This window comes from Oncorhynchus nerka, linkage group LG4, assembly GCF_034236695.1.
Source record: "Oncorhynchus nerka isolate Pitt River linkage group LG4, Oner_Uvic_2.0, whole genome shotgun sequence".
NCBI classification, from domain to species: Eukaryota; Metazoa; Chordata; class Actinopteri; order Salmoniformes; family Salmonidae; genus Oncorhynchus; species Oncorhynchus nerka.
In genome coordinates this window covers 30430935-30457835 of record NC_088399.1, presented here as the reverse complement: position 1 = coordinate 30457835, position 26901 = coordinate 30430935, and the positions used below count along the sequence as shown (strand labels likewise).

The following is a 26901-nucleotide window of genomic DNA, read 5'->3' as shown; positions in this document are numbered from 1 at the left end:
CTTAACTCATCTGCTTCTTATCGTTACTAACTAACCATCTGTTGTCATTGTAAACTGGTTTAAACTGTCATTTCACCCTTTCTCCCATTGCTCCAGATGGAGGTAAAGCTTTCTATGAAGTTTACCAGCCGAGAGTTTAGTCTGAAGAGGATGCCGTCAAGGAAACCCATGGGCGTGTTCGGAATCAAGATTTCCACAGTGACCAAGTGAGTTCAATATTCCCCTCATATAAATATATCCTGAACACACTCTCTGACCACCGACAGTTGAAGTCGGAAGTTTACATACACTTAGGTGGGAGTCATTAAAACTCGTTTTTCAACGACTCCACAAATGTCTTGTTAAACAAACTATAGTTTTGGCAAGTCGGTTAGGACATCTACTTTGTGCATGACACAAGTAATTTTTCCAACAATTGTTTACAGACAGATTATTTCACTTATAATTCACTGTATCACAATTCTAGTGGGTCAGAAGTTTACATACACTAAGTTGACTGTGCATTTAAACAGCTTGGAAAATTCCAGAAAACAATGTTATGGCTTTAGAAGCTTCTGATTGGCTAATTGACATCATTTGAGTCAATTGTTGATGTACCCGTGGATGTATTTCAAGGCCCACCTTCAAACTCAGTGCCTCTTTGCTTGACATCATGGGGAAAATCAAAATAAATCAGCCAAGACCTCAGAAACAAAATTGTAGACCTCCACAAGTTTGGTTCATCCTTGGGAGCAATTTCCAAACGCCTGAAGGTACCATGTTCATCTGTACAAACAATAGTACGCAAGTATAAACACCATGGGACCACGCAGCCGTCATACCGCTCAGGAAGGAGACGCGTTCTGTCTCCTAGACATGAACGTACTTTGGTGCGAAAAGTGCAAATCAATCCCAGAACAACAGCAAAGGACCCTGTGAAGATGCTGGAGGAAACCAGTACAAAAGTATCTATATCCACAGTAAAACGAGTCCTATAACGACATAACCTGAAAGGCCACTCAGCAAGGAAGAAGCCACTGCTCCAAAACCACCATAAAAAAGCCAAACTACCGTTTGCAACTGCACATGGGGACAAAGATTGTACTTTTTGGAGAAATGTCCTCTGGTCTGATGAAAAAAAAATAGAACTGTTTGGCCATAATGACCATCGTTATGTTTGGAGGAAAAAAGGGGAGGCTTGCAAGCAGAAGAACACCATCCCAACCGTGAAGCATGGGGGTGGCAGCATCATGTTGTGGGGGTGCTTTGCTGCAGGAGGGACTGGTGCACTTCACAAAATAGATGTCATCATGAGGAAGGAAAATTATGTGGATGTATTGAAGCAACATCTCAAGACATCAGTCAAGTTAAAGCTTGGTTGCAAATGGGTCTTCCAAATGGACAATGACCCCAAGCATACTTCCAAAGTTGTGGCAAAATGGCTTAAGGACAACAAAGTCAAGGTATTGGAGTGGCCATCACAAAGCCCTGACCTCAATCCTATTGAACATGTGTGAGCAGAACTGAACAAGCGTGTGCGAGCAAGGAGGCCTACAAACCTGACTCTGTTACACCAGCTCTGTCAGGAGGAATGGGCCAAAATTCACCCAACTTATTGTGGGAAGCTTGTGGAAGGCCACCCGAAACGTTTGACCCAAGTTAAACAATTTAAAGGCCATGCTACCAAATGCTAATTGAGAGTATGTAAACTTCAGACCCACTGGGAATGTGATGAAAGAAATAAAAGCTTAAATAAATCATTCTCTCTTCTATTATTCTGACATTTCACATTCTTAAAATAAAGTGGTGATCCTAACTAGCCTAAGACAGGGAATTTTTACTGCGATTAAATGTCAGGAATTGTGAAAAACTGAGTTTAAATGTATTTGGCTAAGGTGTATGTAAACTTCTGACTTCAACTGTATATGGTAACCATGCAGAAAGCCTGCTGTAACACAGCCAGATAATCTCTCTGAGGAAAGGAGGAGGGAGGAGAGAAGGGAGGTAGAGGGACGTACAGGACCCCCTGTGACGATTGTGAGCCTTTCAATCCAGATAATCCCAACTACATTTCCATGTCATGACTCACTCACTCCCCCATGCACCAGCCCTGGTCAGGAACTGATCTGTTCCCCTTCTTCAGTCTGATAAGAGATCACAAAAAGTCTGGCAAAGCATCTTGCAAACCTCTGATATTTTTCACAAATGGCACCCTACTCCCTATATAGTGCACCACTTTTGACCAGAGAGCTATGGGCCATGGTCAAAGGTAGTACACTATGTAAGGAGGAAGGTGCCATTTGGGACACTGCCTGAGAATAGCCAAGCAACAAAGGAGAGATTTGTTTGGTTTTTACAGAAGGGGGGTCCTTACTGGAAAATACACACAAGCTCTGAGGCCCTAGGCATACAATTAGTCTAGAATCATTCCAGACACTAATACAGACCTGTACACTACACTTGCTTAGCGTAAATGAGGGAAATACCTCCCAGGTTGACCTAGTTCATGTATACTGAATATACTGTGTAAGTCTTTTAATCTTGAGTGTTTGTACTTTAGTCCTAAATCAATATAAACAATGATGTTACTCTTAACGTGCCTTTTTGCCTTGTTGGCCCCTCCACCACTAGATCTCCCTTTTGCTGCAGTTAGATAGATACAGAGTGGTCTTTTATGGTCTTGTAAGTAGTATTGGTTGTGACTACTACTTTACACAGACTCTGAGTGTTCCTATGGTGCACACTTTGGTGATGCATACTTAGTGGTAGTGTCTATCTATGGAGAGACTGTCTTAATGGCCCTTGGCATGGGGCACTGAGCAGACACCTGGCAGGCGGTGTACCCATCCTCAGACAGTCCCTCAGTTGTCCCTGGCCTCACCTGGCATGGCCTGGTAGCATGCTCCGCAGGGCGGTTGGCAGCAGCGGCACGGTCACTATGGGCAGTAGGCTCTGGGTACATTTACATTACATTTAAGTCATTTAGCAGACGCTCTTATCCAGAGCGACTTACAAATTGGTGCTTTCACCTTATGACATCCAGTGGAACAGCCACTTTACAATAGTGCATCTAAGTCTTTTAAGGGGGGTGAGAAGGATTACTTTATCCTATCCTAGGTATTCCTTAAAGAGGTGGGGTTTCAGGTGTCTCCGGAAGGTGGTGATTGACTCCGCTGTCCTGGCGTCGTGAGGGAGTTTGTTCCACCATTGGGGGGCCAGAGCAGCGAACAGTTTTGACTGGGCTGAGCGGGAACTGTACTTCCTCAGTGGTAGGGAGGCGAGCAGGCCAAAGGTGGATGAACGCAGTGCCCTTGTTTGGGTGTAGGGCCTGATCAGAGCCTGGAGGTACTGAGGTGCCGTTCCCCTCACAGCTCCGTAGGCAAGCACCATGGTCTTGTAGCGGATGCGAGCTTCAACTGGAAGCCAGTGGAGAGAGCGGAGGAGCGGGGTGACGTGAGAGAACTTGGGAAGGTACAGTGGGCAGTGGGCACACAGACAGACAGAGAGGAGTGTGGGAGAGAGCAGTTGAGGTTAGGTTTGTTGCCAATGTTGGTGAGTGATGCTAATGAGGATTGCTAGTAACGAGAGGACTAAAAAGGTTAAACAGCATGGCCAGTTAAGGCTGGAGTGACAGCATGTCACCAATAACACCAACAGAGAACAAACATCACTGCAGAGCTGCCGGCCAGTGCCAGCTCGACCTGCACGCTGTAGTCCGTGAACTCACAACAAAACATCACTGCAGAGCTGCCGGCCAGTGCCAGCTCGACCTGCACGCTGTAGTCCGTGAACTCACAACAAAACACACAGCGGTAGTTGTGATAATAATAAACATGATAAAGTAGGACGTCAATGTGTGTTTATATTTTGCGTTCACATACTACAACAATGCAGTGACATCCAGCAGTACACCTCATTGGCAGTGGGAAGGTTTTTGTTGTTTTAATAATTGCTCACATATTTTTGATACTATTACATTTAAAGATGCAATTAGTGTGCAACTGTGCATCCAACAGAAAAATATCCGCATGGTATGCTATTCCTGTCTGTCTGTCTGTCTGTCTGTCTGTCTGTCTGTCTGTCTGTCTGTCTGTCTGTCTGTCTGTCTGTCTGTCTGTCTGTCTGTCTGTCTGTCTGTCTGTCTGTCCATTCATGTCTGTCTGTCTGTCTGTCTGTCTGTCTGTCTGTCTGTCTGTCTGTCTGTCTGTCTGTCTGTCTGTCTGTCTGTCTGTCTGTCTGTCTGTCTATTCATGTCTGTCTGTCTATTTGCCTGACTGTCTGTCTGTCTATTCATGTCTGTCTGTCTGTCTGTCTGTCTGTCTATTTGTCTGACTGTCTATTTGTCTGACTGTCTATTAATGTCTGTCTGTCTATTTGTCTGACTGTCTATTCATGTCTGTCTGTCTGTTTCCCCATGCCAGACGGGAGCACTCCAAGGTGCCCTATATCGTCAGACAGTGTCTGGAGGAGATTGAGCGGAGGGGGATGGAGGAGGTGGGCATCTACCGAGTCTCAGGGGTGGCTACAGACATCCAGGTCCTGAAGGCTGCCTTCGACACCAGTGAGTACCAAGGCCTTACTTCCCACTGGCTCCCCCTCTTAATAAAGCCCTGGAAGTGGGAAAAGGCTACAGTATAGCATATGGCATACTCTCTGTGGACTTTCTGTAGCTTGGTGGAACCAGCCTAGATACAGTGGGGCAAAAAAGTATTTAGTCAGCCACCAATTGTGCAAGTTCTCCCACTTAAAAAGATGAGAGGCCTGTAATTTTCATCATAGGTACACTTCAACTATGACAGACAAATGAGGGGGAAAAAATCCAGAAAATCACATTGTAGGATTTTGAATGAGCCTAATTTTGTCTGTCATAGTTGAAGTCTACCTATGATTAAAATTACAGGCCTCTCTCATCTTTTTAAGTGGGAGAACTTGCACAATTGGTGGCTGACTAAATACTTTTTTGCCCCACTGTACGTGAAGTGAAATACAGTAATGAATGCCGCAATCAGGCCGGTTCCATCAGGTTAACCTCTCTGTGCACTCCCTTGCAAATTCAAGTCTATTGGACTGACTACTGTAGAATCAATGTGCCTTACCCTGCTCTGTCCCTTAGGTCAACTTCCGATTATGGTGCTCCATTGTTGGGAATCATGGGTACATTTTCCATATGTCAAGTTTGGGTGCTTAACCCAGTTTATTTTCTTGTGTAGGCTTACTAATTCCTATGTTTGGGTGTGCTAGTGTTAGCATTTTGTGTATTTGTGTGCGTGTGTAGGGACGTTTGTGTGTGTGCACTCCTGTGTGGTGATTTCTCTGATTATGACATGTACAGCTTAATTTGGGGGGCATGTTGCGTCCTCAGCCAATGTATTACTGCCAATGATCTGAGGTGCAGTGTGTTTTTGTGAATGGCAGAAATAACAGAGGCTGGCTGCCTCCCCATCCGCTGTTGCCATGGCTATACTTTCTACCTGTCATTCTGAGCATTGCCATCTTTCCCACAGACAACAAAGACGTGTCTGTGATGATGAGTGAGATGGATGTGAACGCCATTGCCGGGACTCTGAAGCTGTACTTCAGAGAGCTGCCAGAACCCCTCTTCACTGACGACCTGTACCCCAACTTCGCAGGAGGCATTGGTCAGTCACAGACCTTTGACAGGGCCAACAGCCACTTATACAGTACCAGTCACAACCTACTCATTCCAGGGTTTTCTTTATTTTTACTATTTTCTACATTGTAGAATAATCTAAACTATGAAATAACACATGGAATCATGCAGTAACCAAAAAAGTGTTAAGTTCTTCAAAGTAGCCACCCTTTTTGCCTTGACAGCTTTGCACACTCTTGGCATTCTCTCAACCAGCTTCATGAGGAATGCTTTTCCAACAGTCTTGAAGGAGTTCCCACCTATGCTGAGCCCTTGTTGGTTGCTTTTCCTTCACTCTGCGGTGATTGTGGAGGCCAGATAATCTGATACGGCACTCCATCACTCTCCTTGGTCAAATAGCCTAGAGGTGTGTTTTGGGTAATTTCCCAATTAAGCGCAAACCAGATGGGATGGTGTAACGCTACAGAATGCTGTGGTAGCCATGCTGGTTAAGTGTGCCTTGAATTCCAAATAAATCACTGACAGTGTCACCAGCAATGCACCCCCACACCATCACACCTCCTCTTCCATGCTTCACGTGCTAACCACACATGTGGAGATTAGAGGTCGACCGATTAATCGGCATGGGCGATTAATTAGGGCCGATTTCAAATTTTCATAACAATCGGTAATCTGCCTTTTTGGACGCCGATTATGGCCGATTACATTACAAGCCACGGAGAGACTGCGTGGCAGGTTGACCACCTGTTACGCGAGTGCAGCATAAAAGGACCTTGTGGCTGCAAGGAGCCAAGGTAACTTGCTAGCTAGCATTAAACATATCTTATAAAAAACAATCAATCTTTACATAATCACTAGTTAACTACACATGGTTGATGATATTACTTAACTAGCTTGTTCTGCATTGCATATAATCAATGCGGTGGCTGTTAATTTATTATCGAAGCACAGCCTACTTCAACCTTGCCAAACGGGTGATGATTTAACAAAAGCGCATTCGCGAAAAAAGCACAATCGTTGCAACAATGTACCTAACCATAAACATCAATGCCTTTCTTAAAATCAATATACAAGTATATATTTTTTAACCTGTATATGTAGTTAAAAGAAATTCATGTTAGCAGGCAATATTAACTAGGGAAATTGTGTCACCTCTCTTGCGTTCAGTGCAAGCAGAGTCAGGGTATATGCAACAGTTTGGGCCTCCTGGCTCGTTGCAAACTATTGAAAGGCCATTTATTCCTAACAAAGACCGTAATTAATTTGCCACAATTTTACATAATTATGACATAACATTGGAGGTTGTGCAATGTAACAGCAATATTTAGACTTAGGATTGCCACCCTTTCGATAAAATACCTAACGGTTCCGTATTTCACTGAAAGAATAAACGTTTTATTTTCGAAATGATCATTTCCGGATTTCACCATATTTATGACCAAAGGCTCGTATTTCTGTGTGTTTATTATATTATAATTAAGTATATGATTTGATATTTGATAGAGCAGTCTCTGACTGAGCGGTGGTAGGTAGCAGCAGGCTCGTAAGCGTTCATTCAAACAGCAGCTCTTAGCAATGCTTGATTCCCAGCACTGTTTATGACTTCAAGCCTATCAACCTCCGAGATTAGGCTGGCAATACTAAAGTGCCCATAAGAACATCCAATAGTCAAAGGTATATGAAATACAAATGGTATAGAGAGAAATAGCCCTATAATAACTACAACCTAAAACTTCTTAACTGTGGATATTGAACTCATGTTATAAGGAACCACCAGCTTTCATATGTTCTCATGTTCTGAGCAAGGAACTTAAACGTTAGCTTTCTTACATGGCACATATTGCACTTTTACTTTCTTCTCCAACACTGTGTTTTTGCATTATTTAAACCAAATTGAACATGTTTAATTATTTATTTGAGACTAAATTGATTTGATTTATGTATTATATTATGTTCAAATAAAAGTGTTCATTGTTCATTCAGTATTGTTGTAATTGCCATTTATTTACAAAATATATATATATAAATCATCCGATTAACCGGTATCGGCTTTTTTTTGTCCTCCAAAAATCAGTATCGGCGTTGAAAAATCCAAATGGGTCGACCTCTAGTGGAGATTATCCTTTCACCTACTCTGCGTCTCACAAAGACGCGGGGGTTGGAACCAAAAATCTCAAATTTGGACTCATCAGACCAAAGGACAGATTTCCACCAGTCTAATGTCCATTGCTTGTGTTTCTTGGCCCAAGCAAGTCTCTTCTTCTTATTGGTGTCCTTTAGCAGTGGTTTCTTTGCAGCAATTCGACCATGAAGGCTTAATACACGCAGTCTCCTCTGAACAGCTGATTTTTAGATGTCTGTTACTTTAACTCTGTGAAGTATTTATTTGGGCTGCAATCTGAGATACAGTTAACTCTAATGATCTTATCATCTGCAGCAGAGGTAACTCTGGGTCTTCCTTTACTATGGTGGTCCTCATGAGAGCCAGTTTCATTATAGCAACTGCACTTGAACATTTTTTCAAAGTTCTTGAAATGTTCTGATCTTCATGTCTTAAAGTAATGATGGACTGTCGTTTCTCTTTGCTTATTTGAGCTGTTCTTGCCATAATATGGACATATCTTATGTATACCGCCCCTACCTTGTCACAACACAACTGATTTGCTCAATTAAGAAGGAAAGATATTCCACAAATTAATTAAATTTATTCCAGGTGACTGACTACCTCATGAAGCTGGTTGAGAGAATGCCAAGAGTGTGCAAAGCTGTCAAGGCAAAGGGTGGCTACTTTGAAGAATCTCAAATATAACATTTGTTTAACTTTTTTTTGCTTACTACATGATTTAATATGAGTCATTTCATAGTTGTGATGTCTTAACTATTATAGAATGTAGAATGTAGAAAATAGTACAAATAAAGAAATCCTTGAATGAGTAGGTGTGTCCAAACTTTTGACTGGTACTGTACCTAGAGTGAGGGAAAAAAGTTTTTGATTCCCTGCTGATTTTTTTACGTTTGCCCACTGACAAAGAAATTATCAGTCTATAATTTAATGGTAGGTTTATTTGAACAGAATAACAACAACAAAATCCAGAAAAACGCATGTCAAAAATGTTATAAATTGATTTGCATTTTAATGAGGGAACTAAGTATTTGACCCTTCTGCAAAACATGACTTAGTACTTGGTGGCAAAACCTTTGTTGGCAATCACAGAGGTTAGTTGGCCACCAGCTTTGCACACATCTCAGGAGGGATTTTGTCCCACTCCTCTTTGCAGACCTTCTCCATGTCATTAAGGTTTCGAGGCTGACGTTTGGCAACTCGAACCTTCAGCTCCCTCCACAGATTTTCTATGGGATTAAGGTCTGGAGACTGGTTAGGCCACTCCAGGACCTTAATGTGCTTCTTCTTGAGCCACTCCTTTGTTGCCTTGGCCGTGTGTTTTGGGTCATTTTCATGCTGGAATACCCATCCACGACCCATTTTTCAATGCCCTGGCTGAGGGAAGGAGGTTCTCACCCAAGATTTGACGGTACATGGCCCCGTCCATCGTCCCTTTGATGCGGTGAAGTTGTCCTGTCCCCTTAGCAGAAAAACACCACCAAAGCATAATGCAAACCTTCATGTTTGATGGTGGGGATGGTGTTCTTGGGGTCATAGGCAGCATTCCTCCTCCCCCAAATAAGGCAAGTTGAGTTGATGCCAAAGAGCTCGATTTCGGTCTCATCTGACCACAACACATTCACCCAGTTGTCCTCTGAATCATTCAGGTGTTCATTGGCAAACTTCAGACGGGCATGTATATGTGCTTTCTTGAGCAGGGGGACCTTGTGGGCGCTGCAGGATTTCAGTCCTTCACGGTGTAGTGTGTTACCAATTGTTTTCTTTGTGACTATGGTCCCAGCTGCCTTGAGATCATTGACAAGATCCTCCCGTGTAGTTCCTGATTCCTCACCGTTCTCATGATCATTGCAACTCCACGAGGTGAGATCTTGCATGGAGCCCCAGGCCGAGGGAGATTGACAGTTCTTTTGTGTTTCTTCCATTTGCGAATAATCGTACCAAATGTTGTCACCTTCTCACCAAGCTGCTTGGCAATGGTCTTGTTGCCCATTCCAGCCTTGTGTAGGTCTACAATCCCTGACATCCTTGGAGAGCTCTTTGGTCTTGGCCATGGTGGAGAGTTTGGAATCTGATTGATTGCTTCTGTGGACAGGTGTCTTTTATACAGGTAACAAGCTGAGATTAGGAGCACTCCCTTTAAGAGTGTGCTCCTAATCTCAGCTCGTTACCTGTATAAAAGACACCTGGGAGCCAGAAATATTTCTGATTGAGAGGGGGTCAAATACTTATTTCCCTCATTAAGATTTCTAGATTTTTTTGTTTTATTCTGTCTCTCACTGTTCAAATAAACCTACCATTAAAATTATAGATGTATCATTTCTTTGTCAGTGGGCAAACGTACAAAATCAGCAGGGGATCAAATACTTTTTTCCCTCACTGTATAATATTATCATGGTATAATTTAGCACTCAGTTTAATGTGTGAATGTCTGTCTCTCTGTCTGCAGCCCTGTCTGACAGCGTTGCCAAAGAGAGCTGCATGCTGAATCTACTGCTGTCACTGCCAGAACCTAACCTGGTTACATTCCTCTTCCTTCTGGATCACTTGAAGAGGTACACACAGACAGACACACAGTCATAGAACTACCACAGTCATAGAGCTACCACAGTCATAGAGCTACCACAGACATAGAGCTACCACAGTCATAGAATTACCACAGTCATAGAGCTACCACAGACAAAGCGCTACCACAGTCATAGCGCTACCACAGACATAGAGCTACCACAGACATAGAGCTACCACAGACAAAGCGCTACCACAGTCATAGCGCTACCACAGTCATAGCGCTACCACAGTCATAGAGCTACCACAGTCATAGAGCTACCACAGTCATAGAGCTACCACAGACAAAGCGCTACCACAGTCATACCGCTACCACAGACAGAGCTACCACAGACATAGAGCTACCACAGACATAGCGCTACCACAGACATAGCGCTACCACAGACATAGAGCTACCACAGTCATAGCGCTACCACAGACATAGAGCTATGTACAGACAAACACAGGCATTTAGAGACAAGCAGATCCCAAACTTTTTATTTTATTTCACCTTTATTTAACCAGGTAGGCTAGTTGAGAACAAGTTCTCATTTTCAACTGCGACCTGGCCAAGATAAAGCATAGCAGTGTGAACAGACAACACAGAGTTACACATGGAGTAAACAATTAACAAGTCAATAACACAGTAGAAAAAAAGGGGAGTCTATATACAATGTGTGCAAAATGCATGAGGAGGTAGGCGAATAATTACAATTTTGCAGATTAACACTGGAGTGATAAATGATCAGATGGTCATGTACAGGTAGAGATATTGGTGTGCAAAAGAGCAGAAAAGTAAATAAATAAAAACAGTATGGGGATGAGGTAGGTAAAAATGGGTGGGCTATTTGCCGATAGACTATGTACAGCTGCAGCGATCGGTTAGCTGCTCAGATAGCTGATGTTTGAAGTTGGTGAGGGAGATAAAAGTCTCCAACTTCAGCGATTTTTGCAATTCGTTCCAGTCACAGGCAGCAGAGTACTGGAACGAAAGGCGGCCAAATGAGGTGTTGGCTTTAGGGATGATCAGTGAGATACACCTGCTGGAGCGCGTGCTACGGATGGGTGTTGCCATCATGACCAGTGAACTGAGATAAGGCGGAGCTTTACCTAGCATGGACTTGTAGATGACCTGGAGCCAGTGGGTCTGGCGACGAATATATAGCGAGGGCCAGCCGACTAGAGCATACAAGTCGCAGTGGTGGGTGTTATAAGGTGCTTTAGTGACAAAACGGATGGCACTGTGATAAACTGCATCCAGTTTGCTGAGTAGAGTGTTGGAAGCCATTTTGTAGATGACATCGCCGAAGTCGAGGATCGGTAGGATAGTCAGTTTTACTAGGGTAAGCTTGGCGCCGTGAGTGAAGGAGGCTTTGTTGCGGAATAGAAAGCCGACTCTTGATTTGATTTTTGATTGGAGATGTTTGATATGAGTCTGGAAGGAGAGTTTGCAGTCTAGCCAGACACCTAGGTACTTATAGATGTCCACATATTCAAGGTCGGAACCATCCAGGGTGGTGATGCTAGTCGGGCATGCGGGTGCAGGCAGCGATCGGTTGAAAAGCATGCATTTGGTTTTACTAGCGTTTAAGAGCAGTTGGAGGCCACGGAAGGAGTGTTGTATGGCATTGAAGCTCGTTTGGAGGTTAGATAGCACAGTGTCCAATGACGGGCCGAAAGTATATAGAATGGTGTCGTCTGCGTAGAGGTGGATCAGGGAATCGCCCGCAGCAAGAGCAACATCATTGATATATACAAAGAAAAGAGTCGGCCCGAGAATTGAACCCTGTGGCACCCCCATAGAGACTGCCAGAGGACCGGACAGCATGCCCTCCGATTTGACACACTGAACTCTGTCTGCAAAGTAATTGGTGAACCAGGCAAGGCAGTCATCCGAAAAACCGAGGCTACTGAGTCTGCCGATAAGGGGCGGAGCTGTTGGCCGAGGTTGGAGTAGCCAGGCGGAAGGCATGGCCAGCCGTTGAGAAATGCTTATTGAAGTTTTCGATAATCATGGATTTATCGGTGGTGACCGTGTTACCTAGCCTCAGTGCAGTGGGCAGCTGGGAGGAGGTGCTCTTGTTCTCCATGGACTTCACAGTGTCCCAGAACTTTTTGGAGTTGGAGCTACAGGATGCAAACTTCTGCCTGAAGAAGCTGGCCTTTGCTTTCCTGACTGACTGCGTGTATTGGTTCCTGACTTCCCTGAACAGTTGCATATCGCGGGGACTATTCGATGCTATTGCAGTCCGCCACAGGATGTTTTTGTGCTGGTCGAGGGCAGTCAGGACTGGAGTGAACCAAGGGCTGTATCTGTTCTTAGTTCTGCATTTTTTGAACGGAGCATGCTTATCTAAAATGGTGAGGAAGTTACTTTTAAAGAATGACCAGGCATCCTCAACTGACGGGATGAGGTCAATGTCCTTCCAGGATACCCGGGCCAGGTCGATTAGAAAGGCCTGCTCACAGAAGTGTTTTAGGGAGCGTTTGACAGTGATGAGGGGTGGTCGTTTGACTGCGGCTCCGTAGCGGATACAGGCAATGAGGCAGTGATCGCTGAGATCCTGGTTGAAGACAGCGGAGGTGTATTTGGAGGGCCAGTTGGTCAGGATGACGTCTATGAGGGTGCCCTTGTTTACAGAGTTAGGGTTGTACCTGGTGGGTTCCTTGATGATTTGTGTGAGATTGAGGGCATCTAGCTTAGATTGTAGGACTGCCGGGGTGTTAAGCATATCCCAGTTTAGGTCACCTAACAGAACAAACTCTGAAGCTAGATGGGGGGCGATCAATTCACAAATGGTGTCCAGGGCACAGCTGGGAGCTGAGGGGGGGTCGGTAGCAGGCGGCAACAGTGAGAGACTTATTTCTGGAGAGAGTAATTTTCAAAATTAGTAGTTCGAACTGTTTGGGTATGGACCTGGAAAGTATGACATTACTTTGCAGGCTATCTCTGCAGTAGACTGCAACTCCTCCCCCTTTGGCAGTTCTATCTTGACGGAAGATGTTATAGTAGGGTATGGAAATCTCTGAATATTTGGTGGCCTTCCTGAGCCAGGATTCAGACACGGCAAGGACATCAGGGTTAGCAGAGTGTGCTAAAGCAGTGAGTAAAACAAACTTAGGGAGGAGGCTTCTGATGTTGACATGCATGAAACCAAGGCTTTTTCGATCACAGAAGTCAACAAATGAGAGTGCCTGGGGACATGCAGGGCCTGGGTTTACCTCCACATCACCCGCGGAACAGAGAAGGAGTAGTATGAGGGTGCGGCTAAAGGCTATCAAAACTGGTCGCCTAGAGCGTTGGGGACAGAGAATAAGAGGAGCAGGTTTCTGGGCATGGTAGAATATATTCAGGGCATAATGCGCAGACAGGGGTATGGTGGGGTGCGGGTACAGCGGAGGTAAGCCCAGGCACTGGGTGATGATGAGAGAGGTTGTATCTCTGGACGTGCTGGTTGTAATGGGTGAGGTCACCACATGTGTGGGAGGTGGGACAAAGGAGATATCAGGGGTATGAAGAGTGGAACTAGGGGCTCCATTGTGAACTAAAACAATGATAACTAACCTGAACAACAGTATACAAGGCATATTGACATTTGAGAGAGACATACAGCGAGGCATACAGTAATCACAGGTGTTGAATTGGGAAAGCTAGCTAAAACAGTAGGTGAGACAACAACAGCTAATCAGCTAGCACAACAACAGCAGGTAAAATGGCGTTGACTAGGCAACGGGGCCGACAGATAAAACAAACAAGCAGAATGGAGTACCGTGATTAATGGACAGTCCAGCGTGCATCAGCTATGTAGCCAAGAGATCAGTGTCCAGGGGGCAGCGGTGGATGGGGCAGGGAAGCTGGACTTGCGAGTGTTATCCAGGTTAAAAAAAACTAGCAATGACTAAATAGCTTGTAGCTAGTTAGCTGGTGAGCTTCTGGAGGTTCTTGAGTGTGTTCTAAAAATTAAAAATAATAGCGATTCCGTATCACATTGGGTGAGGCAGGTTTCCGGAAGGTATAAACAAATTAAAAATCGAAAAAGAGATAGAAAGTAAATATGGGTCCAGTGAGTGTTTGGGACGCGGCGATTCAGACGGTTAGCAGGCCTGTGCTAACAAGCTAACAGTTCGTAGGCCGGGGCTAAACAAGGTAGCAGTTAGCGGACCGGAGCTAAACAAGCTAGCAGTTAGCAGGCCGAATTAGCAAGCAAGGAGATAGCAAGGGCTAGAGAGTTAGCCTTTGGGGGACGTCGCGATGGGGTGAGTCTGTTTATTCCTCTTCATGTGGTGACATCGATAGACCGGTCGTGGGCCCGGGTATTGTAGCCCAGGAGTATGCTACGGTGGTAGCACAGGTGCTCTGGCCGGGCTAGCTTCAAGCTAAGTGGGTGGAAACGCTAGCCAGGAGTAATCATCCGGGGTTGCGGTTTAGCTAGATAGCTAGTTGTGAAGATCCAGCTGAAAAATGTTCCGTTTGCGGTGAGAATCCGGGGATGAAAAATAAATAGGTCCGTTATGCTCTGGTTAGAGTCGCGTTGTTCGAACTGGCGAGAGCTTTCCGAGCTAAAGGTTAGCTGATGACCGGTTAGCTGAAGACCGCTAGCATAGCTGGTGGTTAGCTGGCTAGCTTCAGTTGAGGGGTTCCGGTTCCGAAGTAAATATAAATACTTTAGGAAAAATAGCTACATTGGGTGAGGCGGGTTGCAGGAGAGTATTTGGAAGCTTAGGTTTAGCAAAATGTTTTTAAAGAGATATGCGAAGAAAAATATGTAAAAACGAAAAAGAAACGATATATACAAGGGACACGACACGACAGGACGACTTACTGCTCTTTCTTTGAATAAGTAATACAGTGATTATTAGGTCCTTTCACTTGGTGTATTACCATGAGCCACCATTCACCCTCTGTCTCTCTCTGCTCCCCAGGGTGGCTGACAAGGAGAGCATCAACAAGATGTCCCTCCACAACCTGGCCACGGTGTTTGGCCCCACCCTGCTGCGGCCTGCAGAGAAGGACAGCAAGATCCCCACCAACCCCACGCAGCCTATCAGCATGGGAGACAGCTGGTCCCTGGAGGTCATGTCACAGGTAGGCGATATAGTCTCTGTCCCTCACCCCATCCCTCTTCTTTGATATTGAGGTCCCTCTAACTGTCCGTCTGTCCCTCCAGGTCCAGGTGTTGCTGTACTTCCTCCAGCTGGAGACCATCCCCACGCCGGACAGTAAGCGTCAGAGCATCCTCTTCTCCACCGAAGTGTAGTGTTCCACAGGTTCCCATCATGATGACAATGGGAGAGAGAGGCTGTGATAGAGACGTCGACTCAAACTGAGTCTACAGTACAGTATGTCCATTTGGGAAGGCTACTGAGAGTGAGAATGGCCTTTGCTGGACTGCAGCAGGAGATGTATTCTGCACTGATTCTGGACATATCTTGCAGAGGGCGCCACCATCCCTCTGAGAACAAGAGGGTGGACACCAATCCTCTGTTGTACCACACATATCTGATGATGATAACGCATTAATACATCACACCCAATAGCCAGTGTGACTCTTTGTGCCTCTCTGATGCATCATATCCTCCTCTTCTCGCTCTGTCTCTTCGCTCTCACGTCGAAGCTCCACAGCTTGTGTACGGTGTATGGAATGAATGCCACTATTGAACATGCCTGCTGCAACCATAAATGAAACACTTCAATTTGAGTCTGATCAGCATGTAGGGGAAAAGAGTGTCCAAGGTTTTCCTTTTTTTTGTTGCTATTGGCTTCTGCTTTGTAGGCAGAAAAACAGGCAGGGCCTGCACAGCGTTTTGTTTAGCCTTTTCAAATGTTGAGTTATTTCTTAATCCACTGCTGAAGAGATTCAAACCGTATGTTTTACACATGATACATTAGGACCACAACGCTACGAGAGTTGTGTTGAAAAGGAACATCTGGGTTCTCTGAAGACTTTTAAAGAGGAACATCCAGAGCTGCCAGGATCACCAGTCTATTTGTGTGTCCCAGGAATCCACCACTCACAACAACAACAAAGTGTTTACAAGGTAAACAAACCTTGGACAAAGGCAGAGATGGGGAGACTGCAACAAAGGCATTTGTGAAATAGGAACAGTCGACAGAAACAGATTATCTATCAGTTATAATAAGACTGCCTACAGTTTGGACCATAAAGCAATTCCCTCTATTTGTGTTCTTTGTGTTTCAAGTAGTCCTCAGCTTAAATACCCAGGAAGCAATAGATTTTCTAACATAGGAGTTTGTCTGCGTTCATATCCTTAGTCCGGGGATGTCCTCATGGTAACATAGGAGATCTTGCCAAAATGATCTGTTGTTTGGGATAAAATTTAACTATTGTATTTACAGATACAGTACAGTATGTACATAATGCTGTAATTGTTTTATTTGTTATGATTATAATTTATTAAGAAAAAGGGGGGGGCAGAAATCAATGTTTTTTTCTATGTGTTTGTTTTGATTTGATGAAGGTGGTATAGGTTACAGACTTGAGTCCTGGAGGTCTGAGGTGATGGGAGATCATATGCTGCCTATGTAACCAGGATGTAGCCTTGTTGTGGGCATAACTGCAGTTTTGTCCAGCCTAATGTTAGCCATGTATCCATCATTAAGGTAACACTCCATCTTTGAATGCCAATGTCACAACCCCTCTTCATGTGTTTGAGTGTTCCAGTCCCTAACCACCCACCCTGAAATCTTCATGTGTTTGAGTGTTCCAGTCCCTAACCACCCACCCTGAAATCTTCATGTGTTCGAGTGTTCCAGTCCCTAACCACCCACCCTGAAATCTTCATGTGTTTGAGTGTTCCAGTCCCTAACCACCCACCCTGAAATCTTCATGTGTTTGAGTGTTCCAGTCCCTAACCACCCACCCTGAAATCTTCATGTGTTTGAGTGTTCCAGTCCCTAACCACCCACCCTGAAATCTTCATGTGTTACTGAAGTAGGATACAAAACAGTACATTTAGTTGTATACAGAACAACAATACCATGTTTCCTCTCTACAATGTACAATAATAACATGTTCCCTTTCTACAACTTACAACAATACCATGTTTCCTCTCTACAGCTGTGTCGGTGGAGACAGTTATTCTCATGATAATTCACCTGTTTCAAACAAGTTGCGCTAAATTGTGGATGCTTAGCCAAAGTGGACCATTCTGTTGATGTTATGAAGGAATACTTGTTTATCCTCTTTTCAATGAAAGTGACCCATCTGTTTCTCACCCATATTTATGAGGGTGTCTGGACAGCTGTCATTAACTGCCCTCCACACCCTTCCTGAAGCTCTTCTCCCTCCTGGTCTGCCTGATAGTAACCCACCAAAGGGCCATGGAAAAAGAAAATGCTCTTAGAATATTTTGTTCAGAAGGAAAAAAGAGAAGATTTATATTAGAATGGTTTTAATTTCAGTGCCTGCAGGCATGTAGTCATGTTTGATTAAAGTCATTTTCTTGTGTGTGTTGTCATAAACATATTGCTATATTGGACTGCAGGATGTTAGTGACCAACAAGTGTTTTGGTTTTGATAAACCAAGCTTAAAATATGATATGATATGATATTTCATTCTGGCTGGATAATTGTTAACAAGTCATTTGTTTACTAACTCAGTCTGTACTGCTGTCTGCACTACTGAGATTTCATGAAGAACTCTGACATTTTGAAGTTAGCAGAGACATTCCCGACAGTTTTGACTGTACAGTGGTCAGTAGCTAGTGTAAAATCTGCCATCTGAGTGTGTGGTTGTACATGCAACATTCATGTGCACACATGCGTGAGTGAGTGAATGAAATAATGGGACGATTTGCTGTAAGAAAAAAAGTAGAATTAAGACATAACGTTTCAAATCCAGACTTATCCATATGCTAACATATCAACTAAATCAGCTCCAGTTAATAGCCATAGTCATCATTTTAGTAACACATTTTGTCCTAATATATCCTCACATGTCCCATACACACAACTGCACATTGGAGGAAGCCATTGGTTATGAGAGAGAAAGGCAGTGCATTCACCATTCATTTCGATCTCTTTGATTTATATCATTGGTGCTCAATGTGACCCGCTCTGCTCCATTGCGCCTCTGCGTCACAGCTTTTATTCAGAGCGTATGCCGCTGATTTCAATGTGTCAGTGGAATTGCTGTAAGGAGACTTACTGGAGTGCTGAAAACAGACCTGTCCTTAAGGCACCTATTTTGAGACCAATACATGAACGTAGAGTTTGGTATCGCACTTCATGGTACTATTAGCCTGTGTGGGAGATCTTGTCGGAATATTATGATACCAAGCTAAGCCCAATTCATGTTTGCAATCATACGAGACAGACACACAAATGCTTAGTCAATAACCCTCACTCTGCTTTAGCTCTGTCAACATTAGCAAAAATAACTCATTTTCAGCTTTTCTGTTCCAGTTCTGTGTAAAATGAAGTCTACTGTATTTACGGAGATGAATACCCTCATCTGAAGGAAAAATATATTAGTAGTAGCAAAGTGGTATCTATACTTGTAGAAGGAGGACACTTTCAAAATTCACTGTCATGTTATATGACTCATATATAGATAATATCTCTCAAGGCTCTATGCTATGCTGTGTATCATTCATTTGCAAGATGTACTTTGTTTTTTCAAATAACTGCCAAACAGTTTGTAACCATCTGCTGTCCTAACTTTAACTACTGTATGTATCAACACGTCACTAATCCAAAACATGATCTAATTTGGAGGGGCTTGCACTTTCAGTTCCTTTTGGTTTTACTCCAGACTGCCCACTGTGATGCTTTAGGACATTTTCTGTGGTTTGGAAAAACATTTGCAAGGAAAGATGAAGGTTATTTGAGTTTATATAGGTTAGTCACCTCTCTAACCTTGTCTTATGGTTGTACAATATGTATTGTATGTATCATACTAGAGGCATTGGGTTCTTAGGTTTATTTATTGTGATGTTCATCAATACATTTAGGATTAATCATGTTAATAAAACAGTTGAGTAATTAGGCTTCAACTGAAAGAGAACTTGGTTATTGATTGTCAGTGTGATTCTTCATAGGGCTAGTCACTTACCCTGCCTCTTTCACAACAAAGTCATATATGGCAACATAAGATTATTCTAAATATGTGTACTATGTTTTAAAGTCTAAAAATATGGAATATATTACTCTATGTACGACTTTAGCATTTCAGTGTATGCATACTGTATGATGAATGAATATTCATTCTTTCAGTCCTTGTAAGTTGACATGAGCCTGGCAATAGTTTATTATAATTCACTCCCTTATTAAACGTATTTTAAATGACCTGAAACCATGTTTTGACATCTTGGGAATATGTGTGTTTTATTCCACATTTTCTAGTTAACTGTGTGAAGCTAAAATGATGGTACTTGCTGGTCATCCACAAAACAATTAATTTGACCTTTTTTCTGTTTTTCAATTTAGATTTATTTCCTTCTGGTCAACATACATGTTATGTAATGAGTCTGTAAAAAGGGATACTGTAGTCTGAGGAAAATACATGTTTGGAAGGCATTTGCAGCCTCTGTACACAAAATGTTAAATAAAATCGGTATCTATGTAAAAAAATATATGGTAATGCCTTATATCTTCAATTGAGCATATCTTGACCTGGACCCTACTAGATTTTACAGATCGCATACATATCACCACATCACAGATTCACTACATGTCATTATTAGCACATTTTTTCCTCGACATGTGCATCAGAGAACACCTAGGACCCTCGTCGTAATGGCCCCCACCATATAATTTGCTACATTCCAAAAAGGACGTGGAGAGGGATCTGTCAGCGACGTCCTACAGTTCCAACCATTAATCAGGAATGCTCATGCTGTGTGTCCTGTCAATGGAGAATATCAAGGGGCAGGGACGCCGAGGATGGAGTGCATGAAATGACCAATAACTGCAAATTGTAACCGATGGTATCCGAGTCATTCGATTATCTCTACCAAAGAATTCCAGGTAACATGTGTTAGATGTTTTTCAAATTGTGATTGCTTGTGTGTAACTAGCTAGCTGCATGTATTGTAGGTGGCTAGCTAGCTAGCTAACGAGTTAACGTAGCTAGCTAACCTTACAGTAACTTCATCGAGCCAGCAGTGTCTGATAATTACCATGTATAGAAACGATACATATCTACCTAGCTAACTAAATAGTATGCTAGATAACAAAATATAATAACATTACTGTTGTTTTTTAATTTCGTTAGCTAGTTACTTTCCTCCCCTCCTAACAAAGATGAGAAGGGTTAGGGTAAAGAAAGATCCACTCATTTTGACCAATTTGAGACACAATTTATATTGCAGCCATACTATCACATTGCATAAAGTCAGAATAGGGTTGACATCATAGTAGTGTGTTCTGCCAGCCATGGTAGTGTGTCCACTATCAGTAACCTGTCAAACTATTTATCATTCATGTGATGTTTCACACTGTGTGAAGGAGATGTGTCTCTTGAGTAGTCATGCTCATTTAGCTGCAACCACCAAATATATATTGGGACTGTTGTGATCATTACATGTCACACTAAGCCTTATTAGTTAGCTACTTCTAGTGGCATTCTGCAGCCTGGAATAGATTGAGATTAATAAATAGTAACTGCCATGAAGGATCATTTGACATGGTGCAGTAAAAATCACAGTCTGGCAAGCAATTAACATAGTTTATTGAGCAGACAACTGGTATTGACTTTTGCTGCCTGCAGCACATTCCGGGCCACACAATGTCCCCAAAAATCCCCAACATTCCTCCAAACCTGCGTGAGGTCCCTGGACATGGGGGAAGGGGTTTCAGCTTGTGTTATTAAAGCTATGGGGGAAAGGGAGAAGAATGGAGGGCCAGTGTTATAGGGTCATCGGTTTTAGGAGCAAGATGAGGAATTTGAGGCAGTAGAGAGACTATCCAGTCAGTGTGGTTTTATTCTTGTGGAGCAGCAAATGTAGCCGAGGCCTGTTCTCTATCTATGTAATCGTAGCATGGACAGTGAATCAGCGCCACTGCTAAATGCATATAGGGGAAACACTGGAATCATATTTTTCTTTGCCTTGTGGATGATCTGGCTTTTCGTGACAATATTCTTTATGTATTCCTCTTCTGTGATGCTCAACACGGTGTTCTGCCCATTAAACCTTGATATGAGATCTGTCAGGAGCCATCTGGTGCTGTAAATAATCTCTTAAAACAGACAGCAGTGTTTTGAAAACCTGGCACCTCTGCATCCTACCCCTGCCATAGTGAACAAGGTTCATTTGTGGTATTCAGCAGGGTTAGGGCCTACAAGCAGTTGTTACCGTCCTGTGTAAAATACTGAGAGTCACACTCAAGCAAAGCTCAATCTGTTAGTCAGCAATCATTTTCTTCCGGCTCCACATATCAACCCCCCCCCCCAACCAACCTCTGTCTCTCTTTGCTTTCTAGGGTTGTTTCCTGGTGGTTGTGTCAAACGTTTGTCTGGTCTCCACCCTCAGCAGCACTAATCTATATTGGCCTTGTACAAACCATACGATGCATTCATAGTCCCCCCTCACTTCCTCCAGTATCTATCTGGTCTGATTTAGTATTGGCTTTAATTAGGTCAATAGGAAATGACAGTCAGCCAGACTCAGTGGGGATCCAAAGACACCAGCCTAAGCTCAGACTTTTACCAAGTCAGTTGTTCACTCAAGGTCAGGCTCGGTCATTAGACGCTGGCTCACCCTTGGGCTGTCCACTGTGATCATATTATTTTCAAATTGGTTTTAATCTTAGGCTACTGATTCAAGTTGTAGGCTAAGAGTGCATTGAGAAAGCTTTAAAAGAATAGGCTATATTTCAGACCAACAGTTGCATTTGATGTTGCAGTTAACAGGTAAAGCTTTTTAACACATGGACTTGAAACAACAGAAACACATCTGGTATCTGACTGCCCTTTCCTGAGTTGGCTATACGTGTTCTGTTGTCTGTGTGTGTGTTACTCCCTCATTTCCTGAGTTGGCTATACGTGTTCTGTTGTCTGTGTGTGTGTTACTCCCTCATTTCCTGAGTTGGCTATACGTGTTCTGTTGTCTGTGTGTGTGTTACTCCCTCATTTCCTGAGTTGGCTATACGTGTTCTGTTGTCTGTGTGTGTGTTACTCCCTCATTTCCTGAGTTGGCTATACGTGTTCTGTTGTCTGTGTGTGTGTTACTCCCTCATTTCCTGAGTTGGCTATACGTGTTCTGTTGTCTGTGTGTGTGTTACTCCCTCATTTCCTGAGTTGGCTATACGTGTTCTGTTGTCTGTGTGTGTGTTACTCCCTCATTTCCTGAGTTGGCTATACGTGTTCTGTTGTCTGTGTGTGTGTTACTCCCTCATTTCAAATGAAGAAAGTATGTCCTACACACAACACTGAGTTATGCTAGTGCATACTGAGTGGTGTTACCCTGTCGTCCCATTCCTTCTACTCTTCAACTCCAGAATTCCAGCTATGGTATAATTTTCCAGTCTTATTGTCCGATCCATCTTCAGCGCAAACATTTCTACCCCGACGGTCTGGTACTAATATCATTTTGCTCACCATGGCCAGCCCAGGATGTTTATTTACCGTAGCTTAGGCTATGTATTTCCTTTTTTGGTAAAACAATTAGACAAGGCTAAATTCTTCTGGTACTGATACTTAATCATAACACTTAACACTCTACAGAAGGAGCCTGAAAGATGAGGTTTTCACAACTGCCACCAATTCTGAGTCTGGCTGCATCCTCAGTAAGCCTTTGTAAAAAACGATCTGACTCCGGGTGGTGTTGATATCCTGCCTCTTGTTGTTTGAACATGATGCACTACAAGGATACTCTCTTTTACTGGATTCCCCAACTCAGCCAGTGAACCATGTGGCAGATGTCTGTTAGGTTGGGTGTGTCTCTAGACATGTAGTTGCTTTGTCCACAGTTCAAATGGATCTAGTTCAAAGATAAGGGAAGGGGGCTGTGGAGAGGAAATGTTATGGTTACTATGGTTATACCTGTCTTTGTAAAAAATGTTCAAAGCTATGTTGCGTGCTATTGCAGGTTAGTGGTTATAATAGTCCAGCTTTATCTGTGGTATGAATAGACTGATCTGGGAATGGGGACTTACAGACTGTTCGTCAGGCAGGCAGTATGTGCTTGATTCTAGGTGATGACTAGTAGCCTGATCAATTTGAATAATCAGTCTTATCTTGAAGAAAAAGAGGGTCGCCATCTCAGACATAAGCCAACTGAAGTGAGTGTTTTTTCTCATTGTCTGGGCACTGTTATAGGCCTGCACACACAGGCTCCTCATGCCTCGTAAGGCCCAGTCGACCTGCCCAGACCACTGTTACTGCTACAGCTACAGTACAACCTCCCTCGTGATGTTGTGATAAGAGGCAGCTACAGTTGAAGTCGGAAGTTTACATACACTTAGGTTGGAATCATTGAAACTCGTTTTTCACAAATTTCTTGTTAACAAACTATAGTTTTGGCAAGTCGGTTAGGACATCTACTTTGTGCATGACACAAGTAATTTTTCCAACAATTGTTTACAGACAGATTATTTAATTTCTAATTCACTATATCACAATTCCAGTGGATCAGAAGTTTACATACATTAAGTTGACTGTGCCTTTAAACAGCTTGGGAAATTCCAGAAAATGATGTCATGGCTTTAGAAGCTTTTCATAGGCTAATTGATATCATTTGAGTCAATTGGAGGTGTACCTGTGGAACTCAGTGCCTCTTTGCTTGACATCATGGGAAAATCGGCGAAGACCTCAGAAAAACAATTATAGACCTCCACAAGTCTGGTTCATCCTTTGGAGCATTTTCGCCTGAAGGTACCATGTTAATCTGTACAAACAATAGTACGCAAGTATAAACACCATGGGACCACGCAGCCATCATACCGCTCAGGAAGGAGACGCGTTCTGTCTCCTAGAGATGAACGTACTTTTTGTGCGAAAAGTGCAAATCAATCCCAGAACAACAGCAAAGGACCTTGTGAAGATGCTGGAGGAAACCAGTACAAAAGTATCTATATCCACAGTAAAACGAGTCCTATATCGACATAACCTGAAAGGCCGCTCAGCAAGGAAGAAGCCACTGCTCCAAAACCGCCATAAAAAAGCCAGACTACCATTTGCAACTGCACATGGGGACAAAGATTGTACCTTTTGGAGAAATGTCCTCTGGTCTGATGAAAAAAATATATAACTGTTTGGCCATAATGACCATTGTTATGTTTGGAGGAAAAAGGGGGAGGCTTGCATCCCAAAGGACACCATCCCAACCGTGAAGCACGGGGGTGACAGCAGCATGTTATGGGGGTGCTTTGCTGCAGGAGGGACTGGTGCACTTCACAAAATAGATGGCATCATGAGGTGGAAAATTGGCCATGCTACCAAATACTAATATGGGTGTATGTAAACTTTTGACCCATTGGGAATGTGATGAAATAAATAAAAGCTGAAACAGATAATTAAATCTATTATTCTGGCATTTCACATTCTTAAAATAAAGTGGTGATCCTAACTGACCAAAGACAGGTCATTTTCTAGGATATTTTTTTCCACAGAAATGGTGAAAAAGTGAGTTTAAATGTATTTGGCTAAGGTGTATGTAATCTTCCGACTTCAACTTTAGCTACAGGCCTGAGACCTCCAGTCACACGCCTCGTGTGCTTTCAGATTGGAATCCAATGACCGCTCCCTCGTGTGATCTGTGTGAGTCAGTGTCTGAGAAGGATGTAGTGCTGGCTGGCGTTTGAACATAAATAGCATCGACCACAGCACAGAAGAACTGTGAAGTAATTTGTCCGTACTCCGGACTAGACAGCAACTCCTTAGCTACTAGCTAGCCCATAGATGACAGACTATGTTCTCCCAAGAAAATTACTGCCACAGGCATCAGGTAACTAAATGGATTTTTCAAAAGGCAATCTAGGCTAATTGGTTATTCTGGAAATTGATTTCAAATGAATGATTTATAAACTTGTTTTTAGACTGTTGGGCTGCCTACTATAATTATTTTAGTTCTAGGCTGCATTTTATGTGAGTTTAATATTTACGTTAGTTGTAAGAGGTTGTTCACTGATGTTAATTATGGCATAATAATGAAATCTGTTTTCCTGACTGAGAAACTAGAAACCCTCTGTGATGCATGCGTTACCACCTCATCCTGTTATTAACTCCTGTATGCTTGTGTGTTTTTGTTCCACACAGATTGCATTGTAAATGTCTGAGAAACCTAGAGCCCAGTATGAGGAAGACGACCAGGCCAGTGGCCGGCCTATTCAAAGCCACGGCAGCAGGCACTAAGGCCCAGACTGGGGAGAGAGTCAAGCCTGAGGGCGCCACCATGGGCACAGCCGGCAAGAATACGGCCAAGACCTCCGCTACCGCACCACTCTCTAAGGTACAAATGCAGAAGGCACATACAAATAACCGTGTGAGCACTTTTGCTACATACTAAGAACAACCATGAAGCTGATTATCTTTATAGGTCCTATAGGTGGTGTGTTAACTATCATCTTTCTCTTTGGCCAGGCGAAGAGCAGCGATGACTTGTCATCAGCAACAACAGTAGGCGGTGGAGCCTCTGCTGGGATCAGCATTGTTGCTAAGTTCAAGAAGACTAGCTCTGCCCACTCTTCAACCTCTTCCACTACAGGTACTAGCAACCCAGAGGGCAAGACAAAGATTAGCTCAGGTACATCAACCATAGAGCTACTAACAGACTATACTCTGGTTTGTGATTAGCTCAGGTACATCAACCATAGAGCTACTAACAGACTATACTCTGGTTTGTGATTAGCTCAGGTACATCAACCATAGAGCTACTAACAGACTATACTCTGGTTTGTGATTAGCTCAGGTACATCAACCATAGAGCTACTAACAGACTGTACTCTGGTTTGTGATTAGCTCAGGTACTTTTTATTTTATTTTATTTTTTTATTTCACCTTTATTTAACCAGGTAGGCTAGTTGAGAACAAGTTCTCATTTGCAACTGCGACCTGGCCAAGATAAAGCATAGCAGTGTGAACAGACAACACAGAGTTACACATGGAGTAAACAATTAACAAGTCAATAACACAGTAGAAAAAAAGGGGAGTCTATATACAATGTGTGCAAAATGCATGAGGAGGTAGGCGAATAATTACAATTTTGCAGATTAACACTGGAGTGATAAATGATCAGATGGTCATGTACAGGTAGAGATATTGGTGTGCAAAAGAGCAGAAAAGTAAATAAATAAAAACTGTGGGGTTGAGGTAGGTAAAAATGGGTGGGCTATTTGCCGATAGACTATGTACAGCTGCAGCGATCGGTTAGCTGCTCAGATAGCTGATGTTTGAAGTTGGTGAGGGAGATAAAAGTCTCCAACTTCAGCGATTTTTGCAATTCGTTCCAGTCACAGGCAGCAGAGTACTGGAATGAAAGGCGGCCGAATGAGGTGTTGGCTTTAGGGATGATCAATGAGATACACCTGCTGGAGCGCGTGCTACGGATGGGTGTTGCCATCGTGACCAGTGAACTGAGATAAGGCGGAGCTTTACCTAGCATGGACTTGTAGATGACCTGGAGCCAGTGGGTCTGGCGACGAATATGTAGCGAGGGCCAGCCGACTAGAGCATACAAGTCGCG

General features: G+C 43.3%; 2 protein-coding genes across 2 annotated transcripts in view; both read left to right on the top strand.

The window, feature by feature from the left end:
- Positions 1-19571, top strand: part of bcr (BCR activator of RhoGEF and GTPase) — a 197454-nt gene extending 177883 nt beyond the window's left edge. The window contains exons 18-23 of the mRNA XM_065017443.1: positions 97-206; positions 4401-4540; positions 5484-5618; positions 10162-10267; positions 15180-15342; positions 15425-19571. Coding sequence (XP_064873515.1) covers positions 97-206; positions 4401-4540; positions 5484-5618; positions 10162-10267; positions 15180-15342; positions 15425-15514 — 744 coding nt within the window. The 3' untranslated portion in view covers positions 15515-19571. The remainder of the gene's footprint in view (positions 1-96; positions 207-4400; positions 4541-5483; positions 5619-10161; positions 10268-15179; positions 15343-15424) is intronic.
- A 433-nt stretch (positions 19572-20004) lies between these two features.
- Positions 20005-26901, top strand: part of LOC115121845 (cytospin-A-like) — a 37391-nt gene continuing 30494 nt past the window's right edge. Inside the window, exons 1-3 of the mRNA XM_029650989.2 lie at positions 20005-20245; positions 25476-25668; positions 25800-25923. Coding sequence (XP_029506849.1) covers positions 25513-25668; positions 25800-25923 — 280 coding nt within the window. The 5' untranslated portion in view covers positions 20005-20245; positions 25476-25512. The remainder of the gene's footprint in view (positions 20246-25475; positions 25669-25799; positions 25924-26901) is intronic.